Genomic DNA, 25,816 nt, shown 5'->3' with positions numbered 1-25,816 from the left:
AGAGTTCAAGATGCTGTTACTTGAATTCTCAGAGCAAGCAAGCACGGATTTCAGAGATACTTGAAGAATGATCTTCATCATCTCAGACACCTTCATATTTCGGTACTTTAGTAATTAACTTCTGGATATCTGTCAGTTACAATTCAGGCTTGCTTTTCTCCCATCAAACAAATGGAGAATAGTAAGTTTGAGTGTCCTACTGGCTTTTTGTTATATCACCATTTAAGTCCTCTAGGAAGCTGGTGAGAGAAATCTGTGCTCAGATACGCATTTGGAACTCCTGCTGTTTTCTGTGGGAAATGGTGTATAGTTATTTGATGGTAGATTGTATTAACGAATTTTTGCATTTGCAAAGCATCATAGGGTATAGAAGTCAGTCATATTTCAGAGTGAAGCTTCCTCTGATGTTACTCCACAGGCTCTGTACGCCTGCAGCAAAAATCTATTGGAAATTTGTGTCTTGTTGAGAACTCAGTGACACTATGATTTCCAGATGTTGACACGGGATTTCTGGTCTCTGGGACTGATTTCCAGCTTTGTTTTGGAAGGGCAAACTCTTCCATGGAGGAGTTTCCAATGCTTCAAAGCCTTCCTGTGCCCAGCAGGTTCTAGCCTTGCATGTTTAACAAACCTCCATGGTTATCCTACTGTAATGAGTTCGATGGTAGGCATATTTAAAGCTTGGGGATACAATGTTCTGATGGCAGTCATAAATGCACAAAATATTACCATGTGAATGTCTTTAGAAATTCACATTGGAAAGATGAGGCCAAGGGGTAGGAATTGTTAGTCGTGTGCTAGTATTGTGTCATGACTATAGATTGCTGGTACATCACGTCCAGGGTATGAAGCATGAATGGGCAAATATCTCTCTACTATGATATGACTGATAAGACTTTGCAAGCATCATACATTTCCACTAATTGGATGCTATTACTACCTGATGCATAGGTCATTGCTTCTAGTTAATTAAGAGCCAAGAAGATACTTAGTACTTTACAAGATGCAGAATGAAGATAGATGTCTGCTTGGGAAATGAAAATGTACCAGTTTGAGGGCTTTATATAAAACCAGATCAACTTTACAAATGTGGTATCTAGACAGATCCTAATAAACCTGATGAAAATTAGTGAAATTAGATCAGCTTAAAGCTAATAAAATGTGATAGAAATGTTCAAAGTTGTCTGCAAAAATGCTTTCAGGCAGAAAGATTATCATGAAATATATTTTTACAAGGATTAGGGAGAATATTTTACAGGGTAAACTAGCCCATAAAAACGTTCCTTTTTACTTGAGTCTGTAGAAGGACTTCTCTCATGAAATACACAGCCTGAACAAAAACTTGCAGTCTTTGGCTATTGCGGTAATAGTTTGTTCTTTCCTTTATGTACCATATGTAGAATCAGAAGTGCTCTTGAAACAGATGAGCTATGCATTCAGGTTACTTGGAAGTAAGGCTATCCAAATGAATGCTTCAGAATACACATATATAAAATACTGTAATTCTGACTGTCCTTCGGTTGTTTGCAGGGGAATGCAGGTTCTGTTTTCAATGACATCATGCTTTGTGGCATATTTCCCATTATCCATACACATCAGCACTATAAACTTATGTCTTAATGTACCCCTATAAATTTTCAGCTTATTTGCTTTCAAACAGTTAAAAGTGTTTATGCATGGTGATCATGTTTGAAGACTTTCCTAGATATATATTCTCCCGTAGAAAGCATACAGGTTTGAATTTAGAGTTTATCTACTGGACAAAATTTCTAAATACATTGAGCCGCCTCTGTAAATTCAAATTTGAAATATATATTCCCAAGTACTCCACACACAAAGCACACATTGTAAAATGTACTTGGATTAGACCTTTTAACCACATCAGTGGGTGCCATAAAAGAAACATTTAGCCTAAGAGCTCAGAAGATGTGTGATGAAAGCTGCCCAACAGAAGGCTTTGGAGGCTGCCTGAATAATTAGGGTTGTGGGATGAAACTGGTCATGCAAGGAGGAGGATTTACGCTCCTCTCTATTCACCTCGTATAATATAGCTGGCCCATATTGGCTCTACTAATTCATGTATCCAAATGCTCTTACCAGTGAGAAGAAAAATGTTCCCACCAGCTGCCAAGCAGCTTTGCAGTGGCCTCTCTGCCCTACTATGAACATATGGAAGAAACTCATCTTGTTACAACCAGAATTCAATCATGCTCTGCAGCAGCAGAGGCTACAACATTGGGGAGCAGGTAGCCTCGGTCTTGTCTTTAGGACCAGACCTGGCATTATATGTCAGGTCTGTGGGAAGCCAGTAGAGTTGGTGGAGACCTCTTTTCCATTTGTTAACATTGGCCATTGCACAGGGCACTCTTTTGTGTTTATTCAAACATCAAAACGAAATGGGGTCAGGAAATAGGGTTGCCATGAGCAGGACTGTGTGTGAGGCAAATGTTGTGCCCAACTTTTCCTGCAGCCTCTCTGGTAAGAACGTAGTAAGAATTTGCATGGCTTTGCTCGTGGGTTTGCCTTTTTTGTGGTGTTCTTTTTCATAGGAGTGCCTTGGTAGCACTTATTTAAGCAACCAGTTAAAGACACGCTGTGATGCCAGAAGCATGACAAATGCCACTCCTTTATTTGAGCATGGTTAACCCAGCTCATCAATCAAGGACAGAGAGGGTTTAGAGTTACCAACTCTTAGGAAGAGTCAACTCTTAGTGTTAGGAAACTGAAAACAGATGCTCTATTTGCAGTGCAAACAGTCGTGTGTGTGTGTGTGTCCTTTTTCTTTAAAGATACGTTTCTGAGTCTTGCAGTTGTTTTAGGTTAAAATACTATTTGAGAATGGTTTGATTGCGAAATCAGCAGCCAGATAAATAAATAGCTCAAAATGTGTGTTATTACTGGTAGGAGTGGAAGAGCTGGTCTGCTTGTCTATAGCTATTTCCTTCCATACATCTCAAATTGCATATTCTGATCTTTAGGAGCACAACTTGTGGTTCTTGAAAGCCTTTGAGGAGACAGGAGGAAATTGTAAATCTTGGACCAGTAATTATAGGGACAAATTCTGGGACTTAGGCCTGCGTTTTTTTTCAGGGCAGAGAGCAAAAGACCATCTACGTATGTGCTCTAACTGGACAGAATCATTTCCAAGTAAAAATTGCACCCGGCGTAGGGGAGCCTTGTTCAACAGTTAGAGGGAACTTGCAAGAAAGATGGAGAGATGCTTTTCACCAGGGCTTGTAGTGACAGGACAAGGAGCAGCGGTTTTAAACTGAAAGAAGTTAGGTTTAGATTGGGCATAAGAAAGAAATTCTTCCCTGTGAAGGTGGTGAGGCACTGGAACAGGTTGCTCTAGAGAAGCTGTCGCTGCCCCATCCCTGAAAGTGTTCAAGGCCAGGCTGGACGGGGCTCTGAGAAACCTGGTCTAGTGGGAGGTGTCCCTGCCCATGGCAGGGGAGTTGGAACTAGATGATCTTTAAAGTCCCTTCCAACCCAAACCATTCTATGTTTCTCTGCAAGTTTATGCATCATCTAAATCCTATTAGAGCCCTCAACACAGGCCATGAAGAGCTCCTGGTCTGGTTGGCAGGTTCAGATGGAGTGAGTCCTAAGCCCACCTATGCATTGGCTGGTTTTACTCACATCTGTCCTGTGTGTGTTAGAGCTGGTCTGTGGAGATGGTAGCATTTTTTTCAGCATGGCTGAGGACTTGTAATTGTAAAGGAAGGAACTCTGTTTTGGAGGGACTGGTGTAAAATTGCCAATAAAATATTTTCATCACACATTGTATCATGCTCCTTTTTTGAAATAAAGTGCTTCTGGAGATTAAATAGAGTTGGGCAGTTCTGAATCTAGGAAAACACATTTTATGACTGTGTTATGCATCCATAAAAAGGGGATTTTATAATGCTTTTGCTGACAGACCCTTAAATAGACAGGCACAGGTAGGTGCTGCTGTCAGTTTTGTGCAAATTACTGGTTAACTGGTTATATAAATTTGGTGTGAAATACAATGAATAGAAACACAGAAGTGCACGCAGTGTCTGTCTGGTCAGATTGGATCAGTGCTAGCCAGCACTGCTCTGTTAGAGCCAGGGACACTCTATTCATTTAGATGAGCCTCATGTATTTATTTGAAAGAATAAAAAACAAAAAACCCCAACCAAACAGGAAAAGGTAAACACAAGTCAAAATGCTGCAATTCTGCTTTGTCTTTTTTCACCTGTGGCAGCCAAAAGCCATAATGGATAAATGAATAAGTGTAATCAAGTGTGACTTGGTAACACACAGCCTGTTCTATACTTGTTTGCATCTCTGGTGCTTAACCCTTTATAGTACCTATGGTATTTATTTTAGCAGGTTCAATTTCCTGCAAGCCCTCCTTATTGTGGATTCTATTTCACTGACCTCCCCATTACCTTAAAAGCCACTCCAAATATTTACCACATGCCCTTTCTTGCTCCACTTCTCTTCTGCTCCTCCAAGCTCTATCTACCCTGTTGTCATGTGCCTCCCCATCTTCTCCCAGCTCCCTTCTCAGCTGCAGGACTTATCTGTCTGTGAGCAGAAACAGCCCCCCCAGTTGGTTGTTGCTTCTGTGCTGCTACACCTGTACCGTGGACTGCTTTCTTGGCTTCCTGTAGCAGGACACCAGTTCCAGTTCACTTGGTACCATCTCTTCTGCACAAACGTTCCCTCCTCCTCCCTAAGCTGGAGTGAACATTGAGTATGTAAAATCAGCAGATGCCAAGAAGTTAAGTATATCTTGCTGTATTTTTCCTTTCTCCAAAAAAGCAGGAGGAAACAAAAGGAGAGGAAAAAGCAGTCAAGTAACAAAAGGTGTTTCTAGGTAAGGTTTGAAAAGAGGTAGGAAGTCAATGAGGCAGTGAGTATGTCTGAGCTCCCCACAGAGGTCTGAAAAATCACCTGATGTTCTTGCTCTCTTTTTTTTCCCCTTTTCCCTTCTACCTTCTGCTTTGTCATCAGAGGCTCTCCATGAGAGTATTCCAGCTGTAGTAGCAGCAGCCTCAGGAGAGGAAACTTGGAGGCTGTGCCTGAGAAAAAAAGAAAAGAAGGAGGTGGGGGGAGGAGGAGCTGTGAGAAGATGTGAAAAGATGTGTAAGGCAGGAAAACTAAAAGGGCTTTTTAAAACTATCATGAACGTTAATTTGAAGGGCAGAGAAAAAAAAAAAAATACACACTTGAATCTCAGAGCAATCAAAATGAGCACCACCACCATGGACATTCAAATGGTCCAAACAAGACCAAAAGAATTTCAAGAAAGAGGAACCAGACAAACTCCTGCAATTTATCTCCAACAGCAGAAGCCAGGAAAATTCTCCATTCCTCAGCTATGTGTTTCTTGGCTCCCAACATTCAATACATTTTCCGTTTCAAGAATTTTCCCTATCCTCTTCTGCCTCTCTCTCTCTTTGTGGCTTGCATTATCAGCTGCCTAAGCGCAATGTATATCTTAATATTTCATTTAGTGAGATTGATACTTCTGATTTTCATAGAGCTTCTGTCTCACTTCTCAGAAGTTCTGAATAGATCACTGGCACAGCCAGATATCTACATTAAAATGAAGAACACAGGAATCCATGAAGCCCAAATGGGGAAACAAAATCAGGAGAAATGGAAGAATAAGAACACATGATGATGAGGTAGGGAATCACAGAGTGAACACCACCAAGTGAGAGGTAGAATTAGAGGGAAAGGTTGTTGTTGTGTGGGGCTTTCTGAATACTTGCCATATTTGCATTTCATTGATTTATGTTTCAAAATCGATTTATCCTATTGGTTTATGGCAGAGATTTCGTACAGGCTTGTCATTGCAGCTTATACATGATTCTTCTATTAAGCCCTATAACATTATAATGTAACAGGAGGAAAAAAATTCTGGCTCTGCCTCATGCCCAAGTGCTGCTTAGCTTTGAAAGTCTGTGTGCTGTCCTGTACAGCTGTATCACAGAGAAGAAATCCCTGACTGTTTCCAGCTGTCCTCTCGCTGTGCTCAAGTCAGCAAGGTGTACGTGCAGGTTAGAGCTGCCACCGGAGCAGGCTGGGGCTGCTGCAAAAGGCTGCGGCTGCATTGGACATCCGGAGTGTGGTTTGGTGCTTCTGTTCTGAGGGTGGGATGGATCGCCTGCCTGTGACCTCTTGAGTCCCATTTGTGCAGTTGGTAGTGAAAGTAAAGCTTCACACATGCTGGAAATGTCCTTTTGATTTGATTATTTTTTGTGTTTGTGATTAATGGTTAATTATGAGGGAGAACTGGTTCTGCAAGGAAGGAGCCAGAATAGTTTGCGTTTGTTTCCACATGGTCATGCTCAGATTCCCCCACACTGGAAAAAAATTCCGCCTTCTTTCTTGTTTCTTCCAGGGGAAGTCCGAAACCAGTCCTTGAAGATGACCTTAGCACTGAAAACAAGCAATTCGTTGTTGTAGCATGGAGCTGGTGACACAGAGTCCTTTTACTATCAGTATAAATGCATTTTTTTCCTTGTGCCGTAATACCCTTATTTGTGCAGGGAAAGCCAGAGAATTAAAGCTATCCTAACTCCCTGGGTTTTCCTCCTCATGCTCCAGAATCTCTCTCATTTTCTGCTGGTCCCCCAGCTGAAAGAAAACAAACCAGTTTTCCTGAGTTGCAAAGAGATAGAATAACCCAGGGCTTGCATAGGGCACCCCCACTTTCTGCTGGGCTTCTGTGGCTGCCTTACGGAGTGGTTGCTGCAGGGAGCCATCCCCCCTTGAACCTTGGGCAGCTCAGACACTGCATTAGGTGTTTACACATGAGCCAAATTAGATTTGGTCATTTGCAGGGTCAGGTAGCATAAAAGTGTCTGAAAAAGACTTTGGGAGTGTCTGGATGGGCCTGTGGTCCTGTGCCAACAAAAGACTGATGCAGCTGGAAGTTGGTCCATAGGGTGTCACTGGGCTTAGTTCTCAATGAGCTTGGAAAAAAAATAAAACCCCAGTTTTTTGTTAGTTAGGAAACTGTATGGTTTAACAAAATCACGAAGCGGGTCAAAGAGGAGATTCTGTGGGTTCAGATTCCTGAAGAGTCAGCTGCTTGCTGTTAAATACGTTACTTGGCTGCTTTTCTTGCAGATCTTTGTAACACTTTTGAGAAAGCGAGGGTTCATTAAAATGGGCACTTCATTTCTATTGAGGGAACACAAAAAAGATGAAGGGATGAATGTAGAAGCCCAAACTGAGCAGGCGGTGTGGTCCAGGAAGGCAGAAATGCAGGTCTGTGTCTGTGGCATTTCTCTTCCCTGTGTGTGCTCCTTCTTGCATCAGTGGGGCTGATGCAACCCTCTTATTTGAGATAATAGTATCAATGCTTGTCTTCATAATAAAAAATACAATGATAAAAATTAGGATTTGAAGAGACCTTTCTGGCATAATCTGCTGTGGCTCAGAGTGGTTTATACTCTGTAATTGCTGGTAGCTAATGCTGTGGAATGAGATCTTTCCACAGCAGCTATTTTTACTGACTTTTCTTAAGCTACTTGGCACTGTGAACTCTTGAAGGTACTTTCACTTCAGATAATTTTTGTTTTGATTCCTAAGAGCAGCAAAACCTCACCCTTGGACTATGGCAGAACCCATGGGGTAAAAGATTTTCAAAATCAAAACGCTGCCAGGTCTGGCTGCAATAAACCAGGGAATTCATTAGAGTTCAGCTTGCGTAGCTGGGCTCTGCTTCTAAGTGCGTATAAATCTGCAAAGTACTTTTTTGTTTACCTGCTGATGTTGCACAGACAGCACTTTATCAGAAATTCTTGAATGCGATCACAAAATATGTAAGTATGCATTTTCTGAGTCTCATTACCTGTTGTTAATGCTCTTTTCAGTGACTTCTAGTTGAAAAATTGAGACTCATGTTGCTCCCTCTTCCTCTGAATTTGGACCTGGATCAGAATATTAGATACTTTGGAGTTCAGATGTGCACAGATGAAAGGTTTTGATTCGGCCTACTAATAGCATTATTAATTTAGCTGGAATCTAATGACATAATTATTAATGTGAACTCTGAATTTGCTAGCTGTTTGCCTCACTTAAACTTTTGACTCAACCCTGCCAATTTTGCACCAAATTCATGAGAGTCCTAGGCATGGAGATGCTGGTGGATACAGGCCCTGCCATGAGAAGCAGTTTCACTCCTCAGCTGTTAATTCAGTTGCAAGACCTGAAGAAACCTTTTCCACGGTGGGACAGAAAAACTTTTCTGTTTGGGTTGCTGGCCCATTTCTTTGTGGCAGTACTGTTTCAATGTAGTTGCCAGAGATGTTAGAGCTGGATGAGATCCCCTGTTTAATGCCCTCGTTACCCCCTTGGAAGTTGTGAGACATGAGCAAGGTTTGGTGATCTTCAGTAGATGATTGGTGGTACAGATTCTCAAAACTCGGAATCTGCCTTTGTGGGAAGCTTGATGGGGATGACCTGGTAAGTAAAGGTCAAGAAAAGTCCTTAAAAGTCTCTTTGGGTGGCCTTGCTCTTGCAGTACTGCCTTATCCTTTTAAATGTGCCCCTTTGCCCTTGAGCTGCCAGCTAGCCAGGTGGTGGGAAGCCTCAGTGTCTACTCGAGTTAATGGGCTCACTTAGGGAGTGAGTTATCTGAGCTCTTTTTGCTGCTGATATCTCAGATCTTCTGAAACATAAGAGCCTCCAGAGTGATGTAAGAAACTTCTTGCCCATGCCCCTTTCCCAGGGGAATGGTCCAGTGCACACTCTCGTCTCCCAGCCACCACTGGCCTCTGCTGATGTTGCAGGCGTGAGAGATAGATTTACTCCTCTTTGGAGCAGCTCATTCTTACCAAATGAAACCACAGTATAGGTGTATTACATTTGTGTAGCTGTTGGGGGAAGGGAGAAGGTAGAGAAAATTGGGAGTAAAATTAAGCCCAGGAAGAAGAGAGGATTGGGGGGAAGGTGTTTTAAGATTCAGGTTTTATTTCTCATTACCCTACTCTGATTTGATTGGTAATAAATTAAATTAATTTCCCATGTTGAGCCTGTTTTGCCTGTGACAGTAATGGGTGAGTGATCTCTCCCTGCCCTTATCTCAATCCGTGAGCTTTTCTTTGTACTTTTCTCCCCCTGTCCAGCTGAGGAGGACAGCGACAGAGCAGCTTTGGAGGGCACCTGTCATCCAACCAGGGTCAACCCACCACACCTTGCTCTTCCCAGATGAAACCATGGTATAGGAAACCCTGGTTTTCAGTAACCTGAGTTTGTGGTTCCATGTGTCTTCTATTTGTTTTGCCCAGGGACTGTGGAAAAAACACCTCCAGAATTCACAGAGACTGACGGACCTTAACAGTCATTATTTCCTTAATTTCCAAACAGTCTTTGAAAGAGAAGATCCATATCAATATAACTATTACACATATTAAAAAAGAAATTTTATATTATTGAAAATTAATTAAAAAAATAAGAAAAAATTGAGAATATGCCTTGTGAAAGCAAGCAAAACTTTTGTCTTCCACATCAGGAGTAGAATCAGTATTTGCCTATTTTTTTGCCACTTTTCCAACAATTTGACCAGATGGGATGGTTTGTCCCATATAAAGATGCTCTGTATCTTAGCAAATTGTCTTTCTAGGAGCAGCAAAAGGGAAGGAAAATTACTTCTTTTCTGTTTGAGCAGTGCAGGCTATCACAACTTCTAATTAAATGGTTATTGGTTTTTTAGTCTCTGCAAAGTGACCTCCCACAGCTCACTGACCCACAGGTCCCATCTGCTAAGAGCAAACCATCACAGCTAAGGGGATGGATACCCATCACAGTGATCATGTTCTCAGTGGTTCTACTAAACAAATTTTGGATGTATGGCATAGTCTACAAAGGGAGTTGTTCTCTCTTCAAAGCCTTTCCAGCATGTTGCCATGCTCTTAGGAAACTAGTTTGAATCCCACAGAGTGTTTTTCCAACGGATTTCTTCTCTGAACCAGCAAGCTACATCATTCATTGGTTTTAGGAAATCGTAACAAAAGCTGTAGCTGAGGAGGAGAGGGCTCATGTTTACCTACAGTTCTCACAGAAGTAGAAGATTTGAAATCCAAACGGTTTCCGTTCTGAATTCCTTTGAGATTAAAAATGAAAACTGAATTCTTTCTGACTTGTGGAAAACCTATCAGAAGCTATCAGTAAGAGCAAAAACCTATCAGTAACAGCAAAATTACTCAAAATGAGGTAGAAGAGAAAATTCTTTTAATTCCTCTTTCCCAAATATCTATGCCATTTGGGTGCATTCTTTGGATTTTTATCTTTTCTAAGTTGCAGGGTTTCAGTCGTCTTACCATTTTTTTTCCAGTTTCAGGGTCTTTTAGATCTTTTGGCATCTCCCTGAAGAGGGGAAAGTTTGCAGGGAGAGCCACAGTTCTCTGCATCACTTACTGTTAAAGCATATCAGTATCTACCTCTCTTAGGACAAGTGTTTGTCTCTAGATCCAGAATTTCAAGTAACAAAACTTTGTCTGGATGAGATGAGGTATCAGAGTTTAATTAAGTATATATATATATACTTAATGGTTTGTGAAGAACAACTTTGCAAAAACACCACTGAAGCTAAACTGGTAAGATTATTCCTTTACTGAAGACTTTCTTGTTCGTCATTTTGGAATAACTCTTGTTTTAAATCTCAGTTATTGCAATTTCAGGCAAAAATTGTTATTCTTTCACTTCAGCTGAAATGAATGTAAGGAATTAACATAAAGTTATATTGAAAGTTATAAAGAAAAGTGACTTAGGGGTGGCTGAAAATTAAACATTCCCATATGCAGGTACAGCAGAGGATTGTGCAGTGAAGGAGGAAAACACCTGGCACATCCATGTCAACGTGTTGTCTGGGGCCAATTCTTAAGGGTATTTATAATACTGTGAAGTCAATCTGAACCCACTTTGTCCTTCTAGATTATAGATGCTCTTTTTTTCTGCTTGCCTTTTGTAGAATTGACTCTTACTTAAGATTATTGGTCTTGCTTGAGTAAAGAGTCATAAAGTTATGCATACTTAAATTTAAATTGATCTAGTAGTGGGACAGAGCTGTGGTGGCTGCATCATTCTAACACAATGTCACTTTGTGGCAGCTCCCCTGTATGAAGTGAGTGTTCTCTTGGGTGCTCTGTGCTTCCTGCACGTAACTTCCAAAGTTTCATGTTTCTTGTAAGCAGCAAGACACTTTATTTTGGTGGGTTTCTTTTAAAGTGCTTTGTTGCTGCCATCCTGCGTTCCTTGTCACCTGTTGAATCTCTGAGACACTGGTAAGGGGCTGTATGTTATCAACATATAGCCACACTTGTTAATTAACACACACATTTTTATAATAAGCTTTTTCTGCTTTAGGACTGTGTTTATTATTACTGCTGTCTTTCTAGGATACTCATCAAAATCACATCCAGTTGTCTGTAAGGTGTATCATAGAAGCATAGCATCTTTTAGATTGGATAAGACCTTTAAGATGATTGAGTCTCACTGTTAACCTAACACTGCCAAATCCACCACTAAACCATGTCCCTAAGTACACATCTACACATCTTTTAGATACCTTCAGGGATGGTGACTCCACCACTTCTCTGGGCAGCCTGCTCCAATGCTTGACAAACCGTTCGGTGAAGAAATGTTTCCTAATATCCAGTCTAAAGCTCCGCTGGTAGATCTTGAGGCCCTTTCCTCTTGTCCTATCACTTGTTACTTGGGAAAGAAGATATGAATCAGAAGAGGAGTACGTTTTAAGATGGTGGAAGGGATACAGAAGGCAATGATGAAAAAGGGAGGAATCAAAAAAGAAAATTACTTTGCAATTCAGGTAATCTTGATGGGATTCTAATTATATCAGGGTAGCAAGAGGCAGGATGAAGACAAGACGTTAAAACAAAACAAAAAAATAATCATGTGGTCAACTGCTCTGTTGGGCTTCTTTTATCCTGAGTCTCTGACAAAGGGTTAAAACTAAATGCAAACTGAGGCCAGAGGGTGTATGTCAACTCTGAGGACGAGGGCATGACTCTGAGTAAGCTACACAGACTCATGTGTATTTAAAGTGTGTGATTAAGTCCTTAGAAATCCATGTGTTGAACATCTCAGATTTCATGCTCCAGCCTGGGCTTCTTTCTCATTTTCACTTTTGTTTTCAGGACTTGTTCATTTAAAACAGAAGTTTTTCGCAGCAGGAAACTGTTTCTTGATACATTTCTGTAGCACCTGACTTAATAGGGCATCTGTGTTAATAGCAGTCCTATTCCTACCACATCAACTGGTCATTGCAGATTCTTCCAGCTGCTACTTCCCAATGAAGTTAAGATCAGCTGAGAATGAGCTGTGGTTGTAGTGCATCTCATTTCATTTTGTTTGCTTTTTTCTTTCCTTAAGCCTCGTATTTGAGCAGTGCATGGGAATCTGGTTCTGGATCTTTTCCATAGCATATTTAATTTTTGCTCACTGTTTGCTTTGAAAGGCGGGTGGGTGATGAAGCTAATATGTTGTATGGAGAATGAAGAACTGTTAACCTTGCATAGAGGTCTGAGATAATCTGATGGTGTTTGGTAGGATACTGGAGTGGCAGGGAGTTGATGCCAACAAAAAAGAGGAAAAAAAGAAAGAAAGAAAGGCAGAATTAATGGAGAATGTCTGTAGTTCTGAATAATTTAAGTCAAAAATTTGATAAGTAAACAAGGCAGAAAATAGTAGGGAGGAAGCATTACCTATTTTTGTACAGAGGGATTAATTACTTCTGTAAGAGTCTGCTTTAGAGGTGCAAAATGTACTTTTCCTTACATTCTGGCTGTGGCATTAGCCAGCAAGACTCTTCATTCTGCCTGTGGGACAAAGGCAGGTGTATTGCAAGTGCAGCCTCTGTGTCCTGAGTGCCACAAATGGTTTTAACGGTTTTAAAATATGGTTTTAATCCACTGAAATAAATGGACATGGAGGAGAACGAGTACAGAAATTAAGGTACAATATATTACTTTTCATTCATTTAAGGCATATTTTATAAGTAAAGATATTTATGGCTTTTTTTTTTTTCTTTACTGAGAGCAGAGATTATAATAATCTAACAATAATTACCTTGTGGGAAAAACAGAACCAAGTGAATCTCTGCAATAGATAGTAGAATGATAAAACTGTTATGAAACAACACTGCAGTAGTGTGTCAAGCTGTTTCTTCATTTCACTGCAGAGAACTGTAAGGGAAGTTATTTGAAACTAGATGACATGCATTATGATATACAATTTAGCCGCGGAGGTGTAAGATGGGATCAAAGCTTGTTGGGAAAATTGAGGTTCATGGGAGCAGGAAGAAAAGAGGAGTTTCTGACAAAAAATATCAAAATTCTTCTGGAGTCCTTAGAGCAGGTCTGAGGTTGTTGTAGAGAGGCCCAACGCTTCACTACGTTGCAAGGCATGTGCTGAAGTCCATGTATCTGAAGAATGGATTATAATTCTTAGCCTTTTCTTGGTCATTATCATAGGAGGTCAACTATCATTAAAAAGTCAGGCTTGTGCTGTCAGCAATGTACTCTCTCTTCTCTGACCTCATTTTAAAGTTACCTCCTTAGTTTGGTACATTATAAGAGCTTTAGCAAAACAAAACTGAAGTCAGCCTTTTATTTTGTCTTTGTTACTATGTGGAGTTACATTTAGTAAGGTTTTTGATTTTTAGAACTTAGAATCACTCTTTAGAAAAGCAATTCTCACTGTTGCACGCACACTTTCTCTGTAGAGGAGCAAAATGCAGTCAATACTGGAGGGCAGGAGTTGTCTTTCTGCATTGCTGGTGATGCTGGGGTGGTTTGGGGAGCTGGCAGATGGCTTCTTCTCGCCAGAGTCCTTTCCTCCTGGCTCAAGCTTTTGCAGCCTGGTTGTTGACGTTTAACTTTAGTTATCCAGCGTAAATGATGATTCAAGCAATTCTCTTTCACATCCCACCCGAGCCTATTACTGCTGCCAAAACAGAAGTTATAGCTGACACAGGAGCATGATTCCTTTTTTTTTTTCCCCCTTCATTTTTTTCAGTTTCTTATTTTGGTATTTTATGCTCTTCTCCTCCTACAAGGATTTTGCCTGTTAGCTTACTTTGTTAAATGTTTCTCTTGTTTTTTTCTGTTGGTTTGTTTTTTTGGCAGTTCTTTATCCTTTCTAGTCACAATTCTGGATATTTTCAGATTTAACTTGAGATTCCCTTTAAGTTTACAGGTTCTTTCCTCATCAGACTTTGGAGTCACATGGCTGACTTTGAAAATGAAACTACTGTGGATCATATTTGGTTTTCAGTACTTCCTCCAAACAGTATTTATCTTTTTCCCCCTGACATCAGTGTGTTCAAACATGCCACCTTCTGTTTCTGTTCTCAGAACTAAACACTTGCAGAAAACACTGACAAAATGTTCTGTGCTTAGGAAGCCAGTTGGGGCTTGCCTCCTCATTTAACTCTTCGGGTTAAAATTAGACCCCTTCTTGCAAGTTACAGAAGGTTTTGTCTCATTTCAAACAGCCAGGTGAGCTGCTTGGGAAGTAAAAACAAAGAACAAACCCAGTAACAGAATCTTAATCCCATAAAACTCTAAGTGTTGTTCTTAAGACAGATTTGAAACTATAAAGTGTCAGTACTCTCCTGAATTGAAATGTTGGGCTGTAATGCATACCATCAGTCAAAGGCAAATATCTGGGGCTCTACCATCTTCCAGCTTTACGTTGATGAAGGTTTTGTGTAATGCTTTCTCTAAGAGCATCAGCAGCCAGATGCAGACTTTCTTGCAGTCAATGAAAAGATTTTTCCTTTCTGGGGAAAGTCCTCCAACACCAAATCTCTCAAACTCTTTTATGCAGTCTCCCCGTCTATTAAGGAGGAGCCACATGAAACACTGAGATCCTCCAGCTTACTTTTAAAATCTCAACAATAACTAATTCACACAGTATGAAGCTGCCTGGAGAAGCACTACCAATTCTTGGCACTCTGTGTTGCTTCAAATTATGTTGTTCTCGTGCTTTAGCACAGGATTGATTATCTAATTGGTTATATGATAATCATTTATACATATGACGTTGTTTAATCCTTCCCCAACATATGAAATTGCTAGGCAATTAACAGGATTTGAGGCTTTCCATAATCTTCATCTTGTCCACACATGCATAAGCATATTTGTGTCTGAAATCATGAAAGAAAAAAAATTTCATGCTGCTGAATTTTGTGTAAATTTTGTTTTTCAATATGTTTCACATTCTTCTTTTCTTTCCCTTGTTAGGTGTTATATAGAAATGGCTTTATGGATCTGGACACTGAGCTTTTGGAGCTGTTTTTGCATCACCTTGTCCAGAAATGAGGAACTTAAATTTTTTCAGAGTGCTACAGAGCTAAATCATCTAACAGTGGACAATGACACTGGGATAATCTATTTGGGAGTGGTAAATGCTCTGTATCAGCTTACAGAAAACCTGGAAGTAATAAGGTTTGTAGGAACAGGTCCAAGAAAGGACAACAAAAAGTGCACACCTCCCATTGATGAAAATCAATGTAAAGAGGCAGTACTGACTGACAATTATAACAAATTACTGTTGCTGAACAAGGCGGATAAAACGATTGTGGTGTGTGGAAGCCTTTTCAAGGGAATCTGTGCCATCAGAGGTCTAGAAGACATTAGCAACGAGAAGTATTATGTAGACAGTAGCGGAGAAAAGTCCTTTGTAGCAAGCAACGATGAGAATGTATCAACTGTGGGATTGATCACTTCCTTGAATAATGACCGAGTGATGTTTGTTGGGAAAGGGAATGGACCAAATGATAATGGGATAATAATCAGCACTCGGCAGCTCTACGAAAGGGATGGGAAAGACATTTTTGAAATGTATACAGACTCAGCAGCTGTTAAGTCAGCATATCACTCATCAAGCACACAACAATTTGTGACAGTCTTTGAGGATAAAAATTATGTCTATTTTATTTTTAACCAGCAAGAGAAACAGCCCGTCAACAACCGCACACTGATTGCACGCCTGTGCAAAGATGATGCCCATTATTATTCCTACTTTGAAATGGACTTGGGTTGCAAAGATGATGAAGGTGCCTATGACCACTGTCATTCTGCTTACGTCACTACTCCAGGAGAAGAGCTGGCTGAGAGCATAGCTCAGCAGAGACAAACTACGGATGCTTTCTCAGATGACAAAGTTCTTCTTGCACTCTTCAGCAAAGTAAACAAAGACAGCGGATCTCTAAAATCTGCCATGTGTGTGTTTTCCTTGCGGCACATCAATGAAAAGATGGAAAAAAACCGGAATGACTGCTATACTAAAAAGAACACCAGCTCTTTTTACAAACTTTTTTCAGCAGAAAACCCGTGTGCATCACATGGACTGGTAATATCAATATCAGTGTTAGAATCTGTGTTATAATTAGAGGAAACTGTATGACTGCGTGTTTTGGAGTGGCTTTGAGCTAAACTATAGTGAAATCACATGACTGAAAACTCAACAGCTGAATTCACTATAGTAAAGGAATGTGGTTGGGGGTTGGCAGAACAGGTCAAGCAAGAAGTGGCAAGATAGTCATAATTTTGAGTCTTTTAAAAAACATTTTATGTCTTCTGAAAGATTAATATTGGTTTCATAAATGCATTTCCTTTAAAGGATTCCTTCTGGTAGGGAAATTACTGAGTCAAATGCAGTGATTTGTTATGCCCATGATCAGATGATCACTATAAACAATTCTGGTTTCAGCCAATATATTTAAAATGTTTTAAATGGGATTAAGAATCTCATAGGTGATATCTGGAGTTCAGTGGTGTTTCTCACTTGGATTTGAATTTTCAGATATATAGAAATATATTGAAATATATAGAAATGCGCATGTTTCTTATATTCAGGTGCTGTTAATATTTTGCTCTGGCTGAATATGCTTCCATAGCATGATGGCCATCTTCTTTTTATGCTTGTCACTACCTTGGCTGTAAGGTTTTTGGAGGGCACTGTTACAACTCTCCAGATACTGTTTTTCAATTTACAGCTATTTTCAATTTACTGTCTCTGAGAGGCAGTCTTCAGCATCTCTGTTGACTTTATGATGGTTTTGTCCACACCACCCTACTCTCAAGCACTGTTTGTGCATGCCATTGTTACTGCAGCTAACTGTAAACTGGGTTGAGGATTGAATCATCTTAAAAATAACTCAGCCAGCTTTTAGGAGGATGTCTAAATTCCCCAAACTGAGCAAGGTACACACTTGCATAAGCAGCTGTTTGAGCACAGCTTGATAAGTGGTGCGCTACAGTCCAGGGGTAGGAGCAAACAGCTGAAGATGGGGCATGGGAATACCTTATGTTGGTATTGACCCATAATCCTTCATCTCATGAAACCACAACCCTCGCCCACATATTAGGTCACTAGCATTGATAAGAAGCCAAAAGAAGACTTTTTGCTTCCAAACACCAGTGTTACTCAGTGCAGTACCCTGCATCCAAGCTGAGCATCAAACATAGAAGTCCTGAGTGTGACAAGTGGAATGGCCATGGCTTCCAGCAGAAAGAAGGTGCAGATTTCAGATCAGAAAGACAGTCTTGTTACCAAATATAGCAGGAAAGGCAAGGTTGAGTGAACTTTCTTCTGGTGGCACTCCTTGCAGCTCAGGCTTAAAGTGTAGTGAAGGGGGAATGTGTTGAAGCTCACAAGAAAGTTGCCAGTGGGTTGCTTTTCTATGGAGAGCAGCAAATTAAGAAACAAAACAGCACTAAAAAAACGTCTTCAACACAAATATATAGGACATGTTCGTTTGAATTAAACAGAATGGTTACTTTTTAAACTGCGCTGCTGTAATGAAATAAAAACAAAAAAATTCTTTCCCGCTTGTCTTCTGGAAAGTGAAAGCATTGAAGCAGTTTGCAATTAGCAGGCTGGTTTCTGAGTGCTGCCTGTTGGCCGGGGGAAAATGGCCAGACAATCTATTTCTCTCTTTCCACTCTTCTATGTCTGAGGGGTATTATACTGACTGGTAATAGGCTTGCACTCCATTCTTAGCTAGGAATTAGTGATCTGAATGTTTAACATCTCTCTGTATTGCTGTTCCTTATTAGAATGCAAGCAAAAATTTCCCCTGTGGCTCCGAACACTTGCCATACCTTTTGGGAAGTAAGAATGGTGTTGTAGAGAAGCCGGTACTGCAAAAAGAAGGGATGAATCTCACAGCTGTCACTGTGGCTGTGGAGAATGGGCATACTGTGGCATTCCTGGGAACATCGGATGGTAAAATTCTTAAGGTAATAAATTGGACTTTAACGACTGGAAGGTGTTTAAAAGATCATGAACTGTAGCAGTAGCATACTTTACTCTGAAAGTAAATGGCATTTATAAGATCACATACCAGGAACAAATTCTCTTAGAGCTTAGAGGTATTTTTAATTTCAGTGAAAAACCACATTATTTCTGATGTACCTCAGCTATCTGATACACAGATTGAATTAGCATCGCCTGAATGGCACTTTTCCCAAAGGATTAGATACCTACCAAGAGCCCTATATAACCAGCCTCAGGTAATCTAACAGCTGCTCTAACCTGATGTTTATTCAAGCCCATACTAGTTTAAGAACAGTTTTCATTTTGTAATCATTCTGGCCATTCAGTGAATAGATATGGCAGTACAAAGCCCAAGCTGGAGCTCTGCTAAATTCTGTATGGTGTGAGGCTCAAGGATTCACATGTTTGCGGTGTTAAAATGTCAAGATTGTAACACCAAACACCTTATTTTGCTTGAAGAGGAGTTATGGCCATGTGCCACTACGTGGTTTGAAATTTGAAGCTGAAACTGTTGGTCACCATAAGGAAAGACAACAAATTTGAACATCTTCAAGTGCAAAAACTCTGAGTTGAGAATTTTAATTTTACAGCACTAAAATAAATCACTGTTTACAAAAAAATTGAAAATAATAGCTCTTGTCAGCAGTGAGCAATTTCTTTTCATGACATTGATGCTTTACTTTCTGCTTTTGATGCCATTTACTTCAAACGGAAATGTTTTCCCTAATGTGAATTTGTGAACTTGAGTAAACACAGGATTTTCATTAGTCAGAACCACTTAGGTTGGAAAAGACTTTTAAGATCATCAAGTCCAACCATAAACCCAACACTGCCAAGTCCCACCAAAACATGTCCCTAAGCACCACATCTACGTGTCTTTTAAATACCTCCAGGGATGGTGACACAACCACTTCCCTGGGCAGCCCGTTCCAATGCTTGACAACCCTTTCAGTGAAACCATTTTGGCAGCTTCATTGCTGCTCTTCGGACATGCACCTCTATGTCTGTCTTGTAGTGAGGGGCGCAGAACTGAACACAAGATTCTAAGTGTGACCTCACCAGTGCTGAGTACAGGGCGACAATCACTTTCCTGGCCCTGCTGGCTACACTATCTCTGATGCAGGCCAGGATGCTGTTGGCCTTCTTGGCTGCCTGGGCACAAGCTGACTCATGTTCAGCTACTGCTGACCAACACCCCCAGGTCCTTTTCCACCGACCAGCTTTCCAGCCACTCTTCCCCAAGCCTGTAACATTGCGTGGGGTTGTTGTGACCCAAGTGCAGGACCTTGTTGAGCCTCATACAATTGGCCTTGGCCTGTTGATCCAGCCTGTCCAGATCCCTCTGCAGAACCTTCCTACGCTCCAGCAGATCAACACTTCTGCCCAATTTGGTCTTGTCTGCAGACTTACTGAGAGTGCACTCGATCCCCTCGTCCAGATCATTGATAAAGGTACTAAACAGAACTGACCCAAATACTGAGCCCTTGGGAATACCACTTGTGACCCAGCGCCAGAATGGATTTAACTCCATTCACCACCACTCTTTGGGCCTGGCCATCTGGACAGTTTTTTATCCAGTGAAGAGTACACGTGCCCAAGCCATGAGCAGGCAGATTGTCCAGGAGAATGCTGTGGGAAACAGTGTCAAAGGCTATACTAAAGTCTAGGTAGACAACATCCGCAATATTTCCCCCATCAACTAGGCAGGTCACCTTGTCATAAAAGGAGAACAAGTTAGTCAAGCAGGACCTGCCTTTCACAAACTCATGCTGATGAGGCCCATTTGCCTGGTTGTCCTGTATGTGCAGCATGGTGGCACTCAAGCTGATCAGCTCCACAACCCTCCCCAGCACTAAGATCATACTGGATCTTCCTTTTGACCATACTTGTAGATGGGCATCACATTCACTAACCTCCCATCAACTGGGACCTCCCTGGTTAGCCAGGACTGCTGGTGAATGATTGGAAGTGGCTTGATGAGCACTTCCACCAGCTCCCTCAGTGGATCCCATCCAGCCCCGTAGACTTGTGTGTGTCTCAGTGGTATAGCAGGTCGCTGACCATTTCCCATTGGATTATGGGTGCTTCATTCTGCTCCCCATCCCTGTCTTCCAGCTCAGGGCACTGAGTACCCAGAGGACAACTGGTCTTACCATTAAAGAATGAGTCAAAGAAGGCATTAAGTACCTCAGCCTTTTCCTCATCATTTCTTGCTATGTTTCCCCCCACACCCCATAAAGGATGGAGCTTCTCCTTAGCCCTCCTGTTGTTGTTAATGTGTTTGTAGAAACATTTTTTGTAGTCTTTTACCACAGTAGCCAGATATAATGGTATTGGGGGAGACAGGGCGAGCAAAGCAAAATTAATTACCTTTCTTTCTTCCATGAAATAGGTGTTCCTGTCATCCACTGCTACTGAGTACAGCTCTCTTACTATTGAACTGAACAAACCCATAAAGAATGACCTGGTCCTTGACCGAACCCAAGAAAATCTGTACGTGATGACCACAGACAAGGTATGTCCTGCTTGCATGAAGAACCAGGTCCGCTTTCACTTTCTCTGCAACTTTACCTGAAATCTGTACGTTTCTCAGTTGTTCCTGGAAGTCACCCCATTTGGTGGGGCTTCCCTGGCTCTGTGTGTATGAAGACCTTTCTCAAGTCTAAGCTGGTGGACCTGATTGTTATGGTTTGGAGAACTGTTATATCCATGATATTTAGGGATTAGAAATGGGAAGTGAGTTCACATCTGAAGCTCTGTTATGCTGTCTGTGAGAAGCATGAAGGCGGGATGTTTGGCACCAGCATGTCACACAGGGTCAGGCAGCCTCAGTGCTCACTGTGGTGTCCACGGGGCACTGGTGAATGCTCTAGCTGCCATAGGTCCTTATCAAGAGTACTTCAGGATTTAGGATGCTGGCAGCATTTACATCTGCAAAGCCGCCAGGAGTTTTCATGGGTCTTGCTGTCAAAAACTAAGAAGCAATAGAGAGAATTACAACTTTGGGAGACACTTTTGTTCAAGTTTCTGCTAGAACTGAGTGAGTGCAGAAGGAAAGGTCAGACTTTGCTACAAAAGGCACAGGCAGTCTCTTCTAGGTACCCCTTCTCTGTGCTGGCAGGTGAGACACAATGGAGGTTTGTAAAGAAAGGAAGGAAAAAAAAGCAAGTAGGAGATAAGAGGGATGCCAGATTTCTCCTTCACCTCCAGCTGTAACCCTGTTCTGACACTTCTCTGTGGTGGCTGGAGCTGCCAACCTCAAACATGTGGTTCAGCATGTCTCCAGGACAGGGGAGGTAACAGGCTGCAACCATCTGCAGTACTGGCAGCGACATGGAATGGGACGTGGGAAACGCTCGACAGCACTAACATGGGGAGATGCGAAGGAGCTGTAAAATGGGAGAATTTGGGGAAAATAGTGCAAGAAGAATGCTCTCTGTCTGTTTTATAAGAGGATTAATATAAACTCCTACTGCAAGAATGTTGTATTCTAGCTGAAGATTTTCAGGCTAGAAGCCACATTGGAAAAAATGCCACATAAGCAACTGATAAAGCATTTGAAAACATGATAGCCTGTGGGAGAAGTTACTGTTTGTTTTTTGAGGGGGATTTTTTTTTCTTTTTTTTTGGAGTATTTGATGCTTCTCATTTGGCTTTTGCTCAGATCTGGAATAGAATTCCAAGCTTAAGTGTTGTCCACAAAACTCTGGGTAGCCTGGCACCCCGTTTGACAAGCTAGCATGTTGCTTAAAAGGCCCTGTGGTCCCCACCAGAGCTGCTGAGCAGCGTAAGAGATGGCAGCAACCTTGAAGGAAGACAGGTTTTCTGGTGACAGTCCACTTGAACTGGTAGAATTTAGGAAGGCCACACACAAATTTTTCAGTGAAAATGTGCAAAACAATATCTCTTAAAATGTTCAAATTTAGAAAGTGGCAAATGTCTGCCAAAGAAAGGATTTCAGTTTAATCTTTTCCAAGTAGCTCTCACAGACACTGCAGTTTCTGAATAATGCAAATAATAGTTTTCTTCTACAAAACCTGTTCAGCTTAAATGTGAATAACTGGAGTTGGGAGCTCTGTAATGGCATTACATTACTGTCATCTCCAGGAGTTAATTACAATGAGCAGTCCCACCCACTTTTAGATGCAGATAGACAGGAGGAGAATGGAGGCCTTCAGAGCTGGGAGACATAAGGAAGAGGAGAAGAATAAATGCTGAAACGTGCTCTTCTGGGTTAAGCGTGGCTGGGAGTTGTGGGAATAGAGATATCAGAACCCCGCCCTGGGGGTTAAAATGGTTTAGAGGTATTTAAAATAAGGTAAACAATAAAGGCAGGCTAGCATTGCTGATAGGCATGCTTACTGCTACCTGACAGATGCAGCCTGCCTCAGCATTTGGAAATTAATTGCTTGGGCTCTGTAAGCACTTGAGCAAAGTGAAAGCGATGATGTGGTGGGTGATAACTTGAAGCAGCCTTTAAAAGGAAGTCAGATTGAGAGAAATACCGGGGAGAATGATAGGGAGGTTAAGAGCCATAGTGAGAAATAAGCTCTTGCTTTCCTGTTTCACTTCTCCTCCCCCTTCTCCTCCCAGCTTCTGCTGCTGTGTCAGTAGCAGTGGGTGGCTTGGAGCAAATGCTTTCAAAAGTCAGCCCTCTCCTCCCTGCTCTGCTCCCAGAGCTTGGGCAGAGAGCAGGAGAAAGCCCTGACAGCTTCTTGGGGGAGTGTCCCACCCCTGCCATGCTGACGCTGGTTCATTACAAGTGAACATCACTGGTAGGATCCCAAATTCCTATGGTACGTACCATACTGAGAGGAAAGCAAAAGCCTGTGGCAGTCACTTACCGCGATCACTAGCTTGTTTGCTTGTTTTGGCTTTTACCACTCTTTTTGATTAAGAGTGCCAATTAGAAAATCTCTAAAATTAGTTTCTATGCAGTTTGAAGCTGGCTGTAAATGGAGCTGCTTTTCCTTTTATTTTTTTAAATCCATTAAGTTTACATAAAGCTTGCAGAGATGGCAATCTTTAGGGCTTGTTTCTGCCTGCCAGAATTCTGAAATAAATACTTTGTCATAAAAAAGCCATTCACTGGATATTAAATTACTCGTGGGTACCAGTTACTGAAGCAGAGTGCCAGTAACTCAGCTCCAGGTAGGTAAGAATCTGTGGGAGAACACTGAAAAAGTAAACCTCTGTATTAATAAATGCTAGAAAACTACCCAATATCTACAATTTTCCTTAACTGAGTCAGACTAAACTCTCGGAATGTGAAAGAAAATGCCAAACTCAGACTTTCAAAGTAGTTCTGTGATTGCCAGTTGTCTTAAATGAGAGGATATAAGGTAGAAAAAAAAAAAGCCTACATCTAAAAATTACTGTTGCTAGACTTTTTGCACTCTTCTGGGTTAAGCGTGGCTGGGAGTTGTGGGAATAGAGATATCAGAACACCGCCCTGGGGGTTAAGATGGTTTAGAGGTATTTAAAATAAGGTAAACAATAAAGGCATACTTAACAACAGGAAGACATCTGTCCTGTTCTCCTCTTGGATCATTTCAGCAATGTAACTAAAAGAGGTGATTGTGTGCTGGCTCCTTTTTCTGTGAACCAAAGAGGGACAAACGTGTTTATTCTCAGCGCCAAAGGAAATCAAAACCAGAAGCCATATACTTGCTGGGGAACTGAGACATGAGGACTGTTGATGCTCCTTTCTCCGCTGCTTCCTGTCATAATTATTTCCTTTTTCTCTCATGAATGTATTGCATGGTGGAGGGTTAGGCACGGAGAAGTGCAGTAACCCAAAGTGCCCTGGAGCTCTCACGCTTGCAGACTTTCTGAAATGCCTTCTGGCTAAAAGTGCCACTGACGGTCACATTTCCAAACAATTTATGTCCATGCTAGTGATATGGAGGGGAAGATAGTCTGTTAAAAAAGTGGTCTAGCCGGTGCCAAGTCTGCCTTTTGAAAGCATCTGTCCTGCAGTAGCCGTTTCGTGAATTCAGAGCGTTCTTGATACACCTTCTGTCCTGCAGTGACTGCTGTAATGCAGCTTTCCAGAAGTAACGTAACTAGCGGAACTGAAAAGCTCAATTTTTGTAACACTTGCTCTTCATTCTTGATTATAACAATTTTACTTTGAAGAGAGATTAGATAATATTGGAAAAAAAGCAGGAAAATGTGTAAATTTGGACTCTTTTAAGGGGAAAATAACCAGATTCTGGTTTTGTATGTGTTTTCTTAAACTCAAGCTGAGCTCTGATCATAGTAATACAGGGCCAAGTCTTCTGCTGCCACAGCACTGTACAACCCTGTCCACAAACATTCAGTCTCCTCATGCCCTCTTCAGATCTGTTACAGTTTGCCTTCCTTTGGGTTCTCCAGGTGCATCGGCTACCTGTGCAGGACTGCCACAAATATTCAGACTGTGAGAAGTGCATTCAAGCAAGGGACCCGTACTGCGGCTGGTGCGTCAGAGAGGGCAGGTGAGTGCTGCCAGGGTTTTCCTGGGTGCGGGCAATGGAATAGCTCAAATTCTGACACGTGCTGTGCGTTACGGCTCAGCATAGTGATCCCAGCTCTTTGTACTCAGCCATATGCTCCTGATAGTGATATAATTTTATCACGCAGACATTTGTATCAATCTTCTGAGCACACAAATTCTTGACTTTTGCAGATTTGTTTAGTTTGGGAAAATACATACTTGACTGCTGGTACTGAAAATCAGTGTACATCTTCTAACTGATGTATAGTCACTCTCTGAAATCTATGTTCTCCCAGAAATTACAAGAGTGCTCCCTATTTAAAATCAGAAAATATAGCATATATTTTAAGTAGAACAGGAAAGTGTGAAAAAGAACATAAAAGAAAAATCTGTTCGTGTCTGAAATAAAGTATATAGCTCAAATGCTGGTTTTCTATATATAAATATCCATTTATCAAGACGTGTAGCTACACTGAACCCTCACCTAACGTAGAAGAGCAGAAAGTGGCATTTGGCTGACTATCTGCAGAGGTTAACTGAATTAATATTCAAACACATGTAAACTAGGACAGCACTGAGCAACTCTGGAATGTCTCTTCTTTGCACTCTGCACTGATTGGAGTGGCGAGAGGGAAGAGCAGTCCTGCAGCTCTTTTTGACTACTGAGTTAATTAACCCCTTGGCACAAGTGGTTGGAAATTCGTGTTTCTAAGTACTTGCTGTTGGAACAAAGGGACTATTTAATTATAGTATGCGGATGAATTTCAGGCTTCTACCTTCCTGTCTGAAAATGTGAACTATCACATTAAGTTACCTCTCAGCATGATGTGTACCATAATATGGAGTGCTGCAGAGAAACTTCTGCAGTGCACATAAGTTTACTTGATATACTGTAACTTCCAGCCTGGATTTCAGTTGCTGTGAATGAAACCTGGGGATTTGGAATATACACCTTGAACTCCTCCTGGGCTGCTGGGAGTTGAAGGCTGTGTCATGTATCATACAAAAGGCAATTTTCCCTAGATTTCCCTTCAGGATTCTGATATG

The 25,816-nt window shown here is 41.3% G+C and overlaps 1 protein-coding gene across 7 annotated transcripts in view; it reads left to right on the top strand.

Moving 5' to 3' along the window:
• The window catches only part of PLXNB2 (plexin B2), a 258,286-nt gene that overhangs the window by 161,221 nt on the left and 71,249 nt on the right, over positions 1-25,816 (top strand). For all 7 annotated transcript variants that reach the window (XM_030479224.1, XM_030479220.1, XM_030479225.1 and 4 more), the window contains 4 exons: positions 15,252-16,362; positions 18,072-18,254; positions 20,684-20,806; positions 24,670-24,770. In XM_030479224.1, the coding sequence (XP_030335084.1) occupies positions 15,252-16,362; positions 18,072-18,254; positions 20,684-20,806; positions 24,670-24,770 (1,518 nt within the window). The remainder of the gene's footprint in view (positions 1-15,251; positions 16,363-18,071; positions 18,255-20,683; positions 20,807-24,669; positions 24,771-25,816) is intronic.

Source organism: Strigops habroptila, chromosome 3 (assembly GCF_004027225.2).
Source record: "Strigops habroptila isolate Jane chromosome 3, bStrHab1.2.pri, whole genome shotgun sequence".
Taxonomy (NCBI): domain Eukaryota; kingdom Metazoa; phylum Chordata; class Aves; order Psittaciformes; family Psittacidae; genus Strigops; species Strigops habroptila.
The sequence above is the reverse complement of the archived record's forward strand: the minus strand, read 5'-3'. Positions and strand labels throughout refer to the sequence as shown.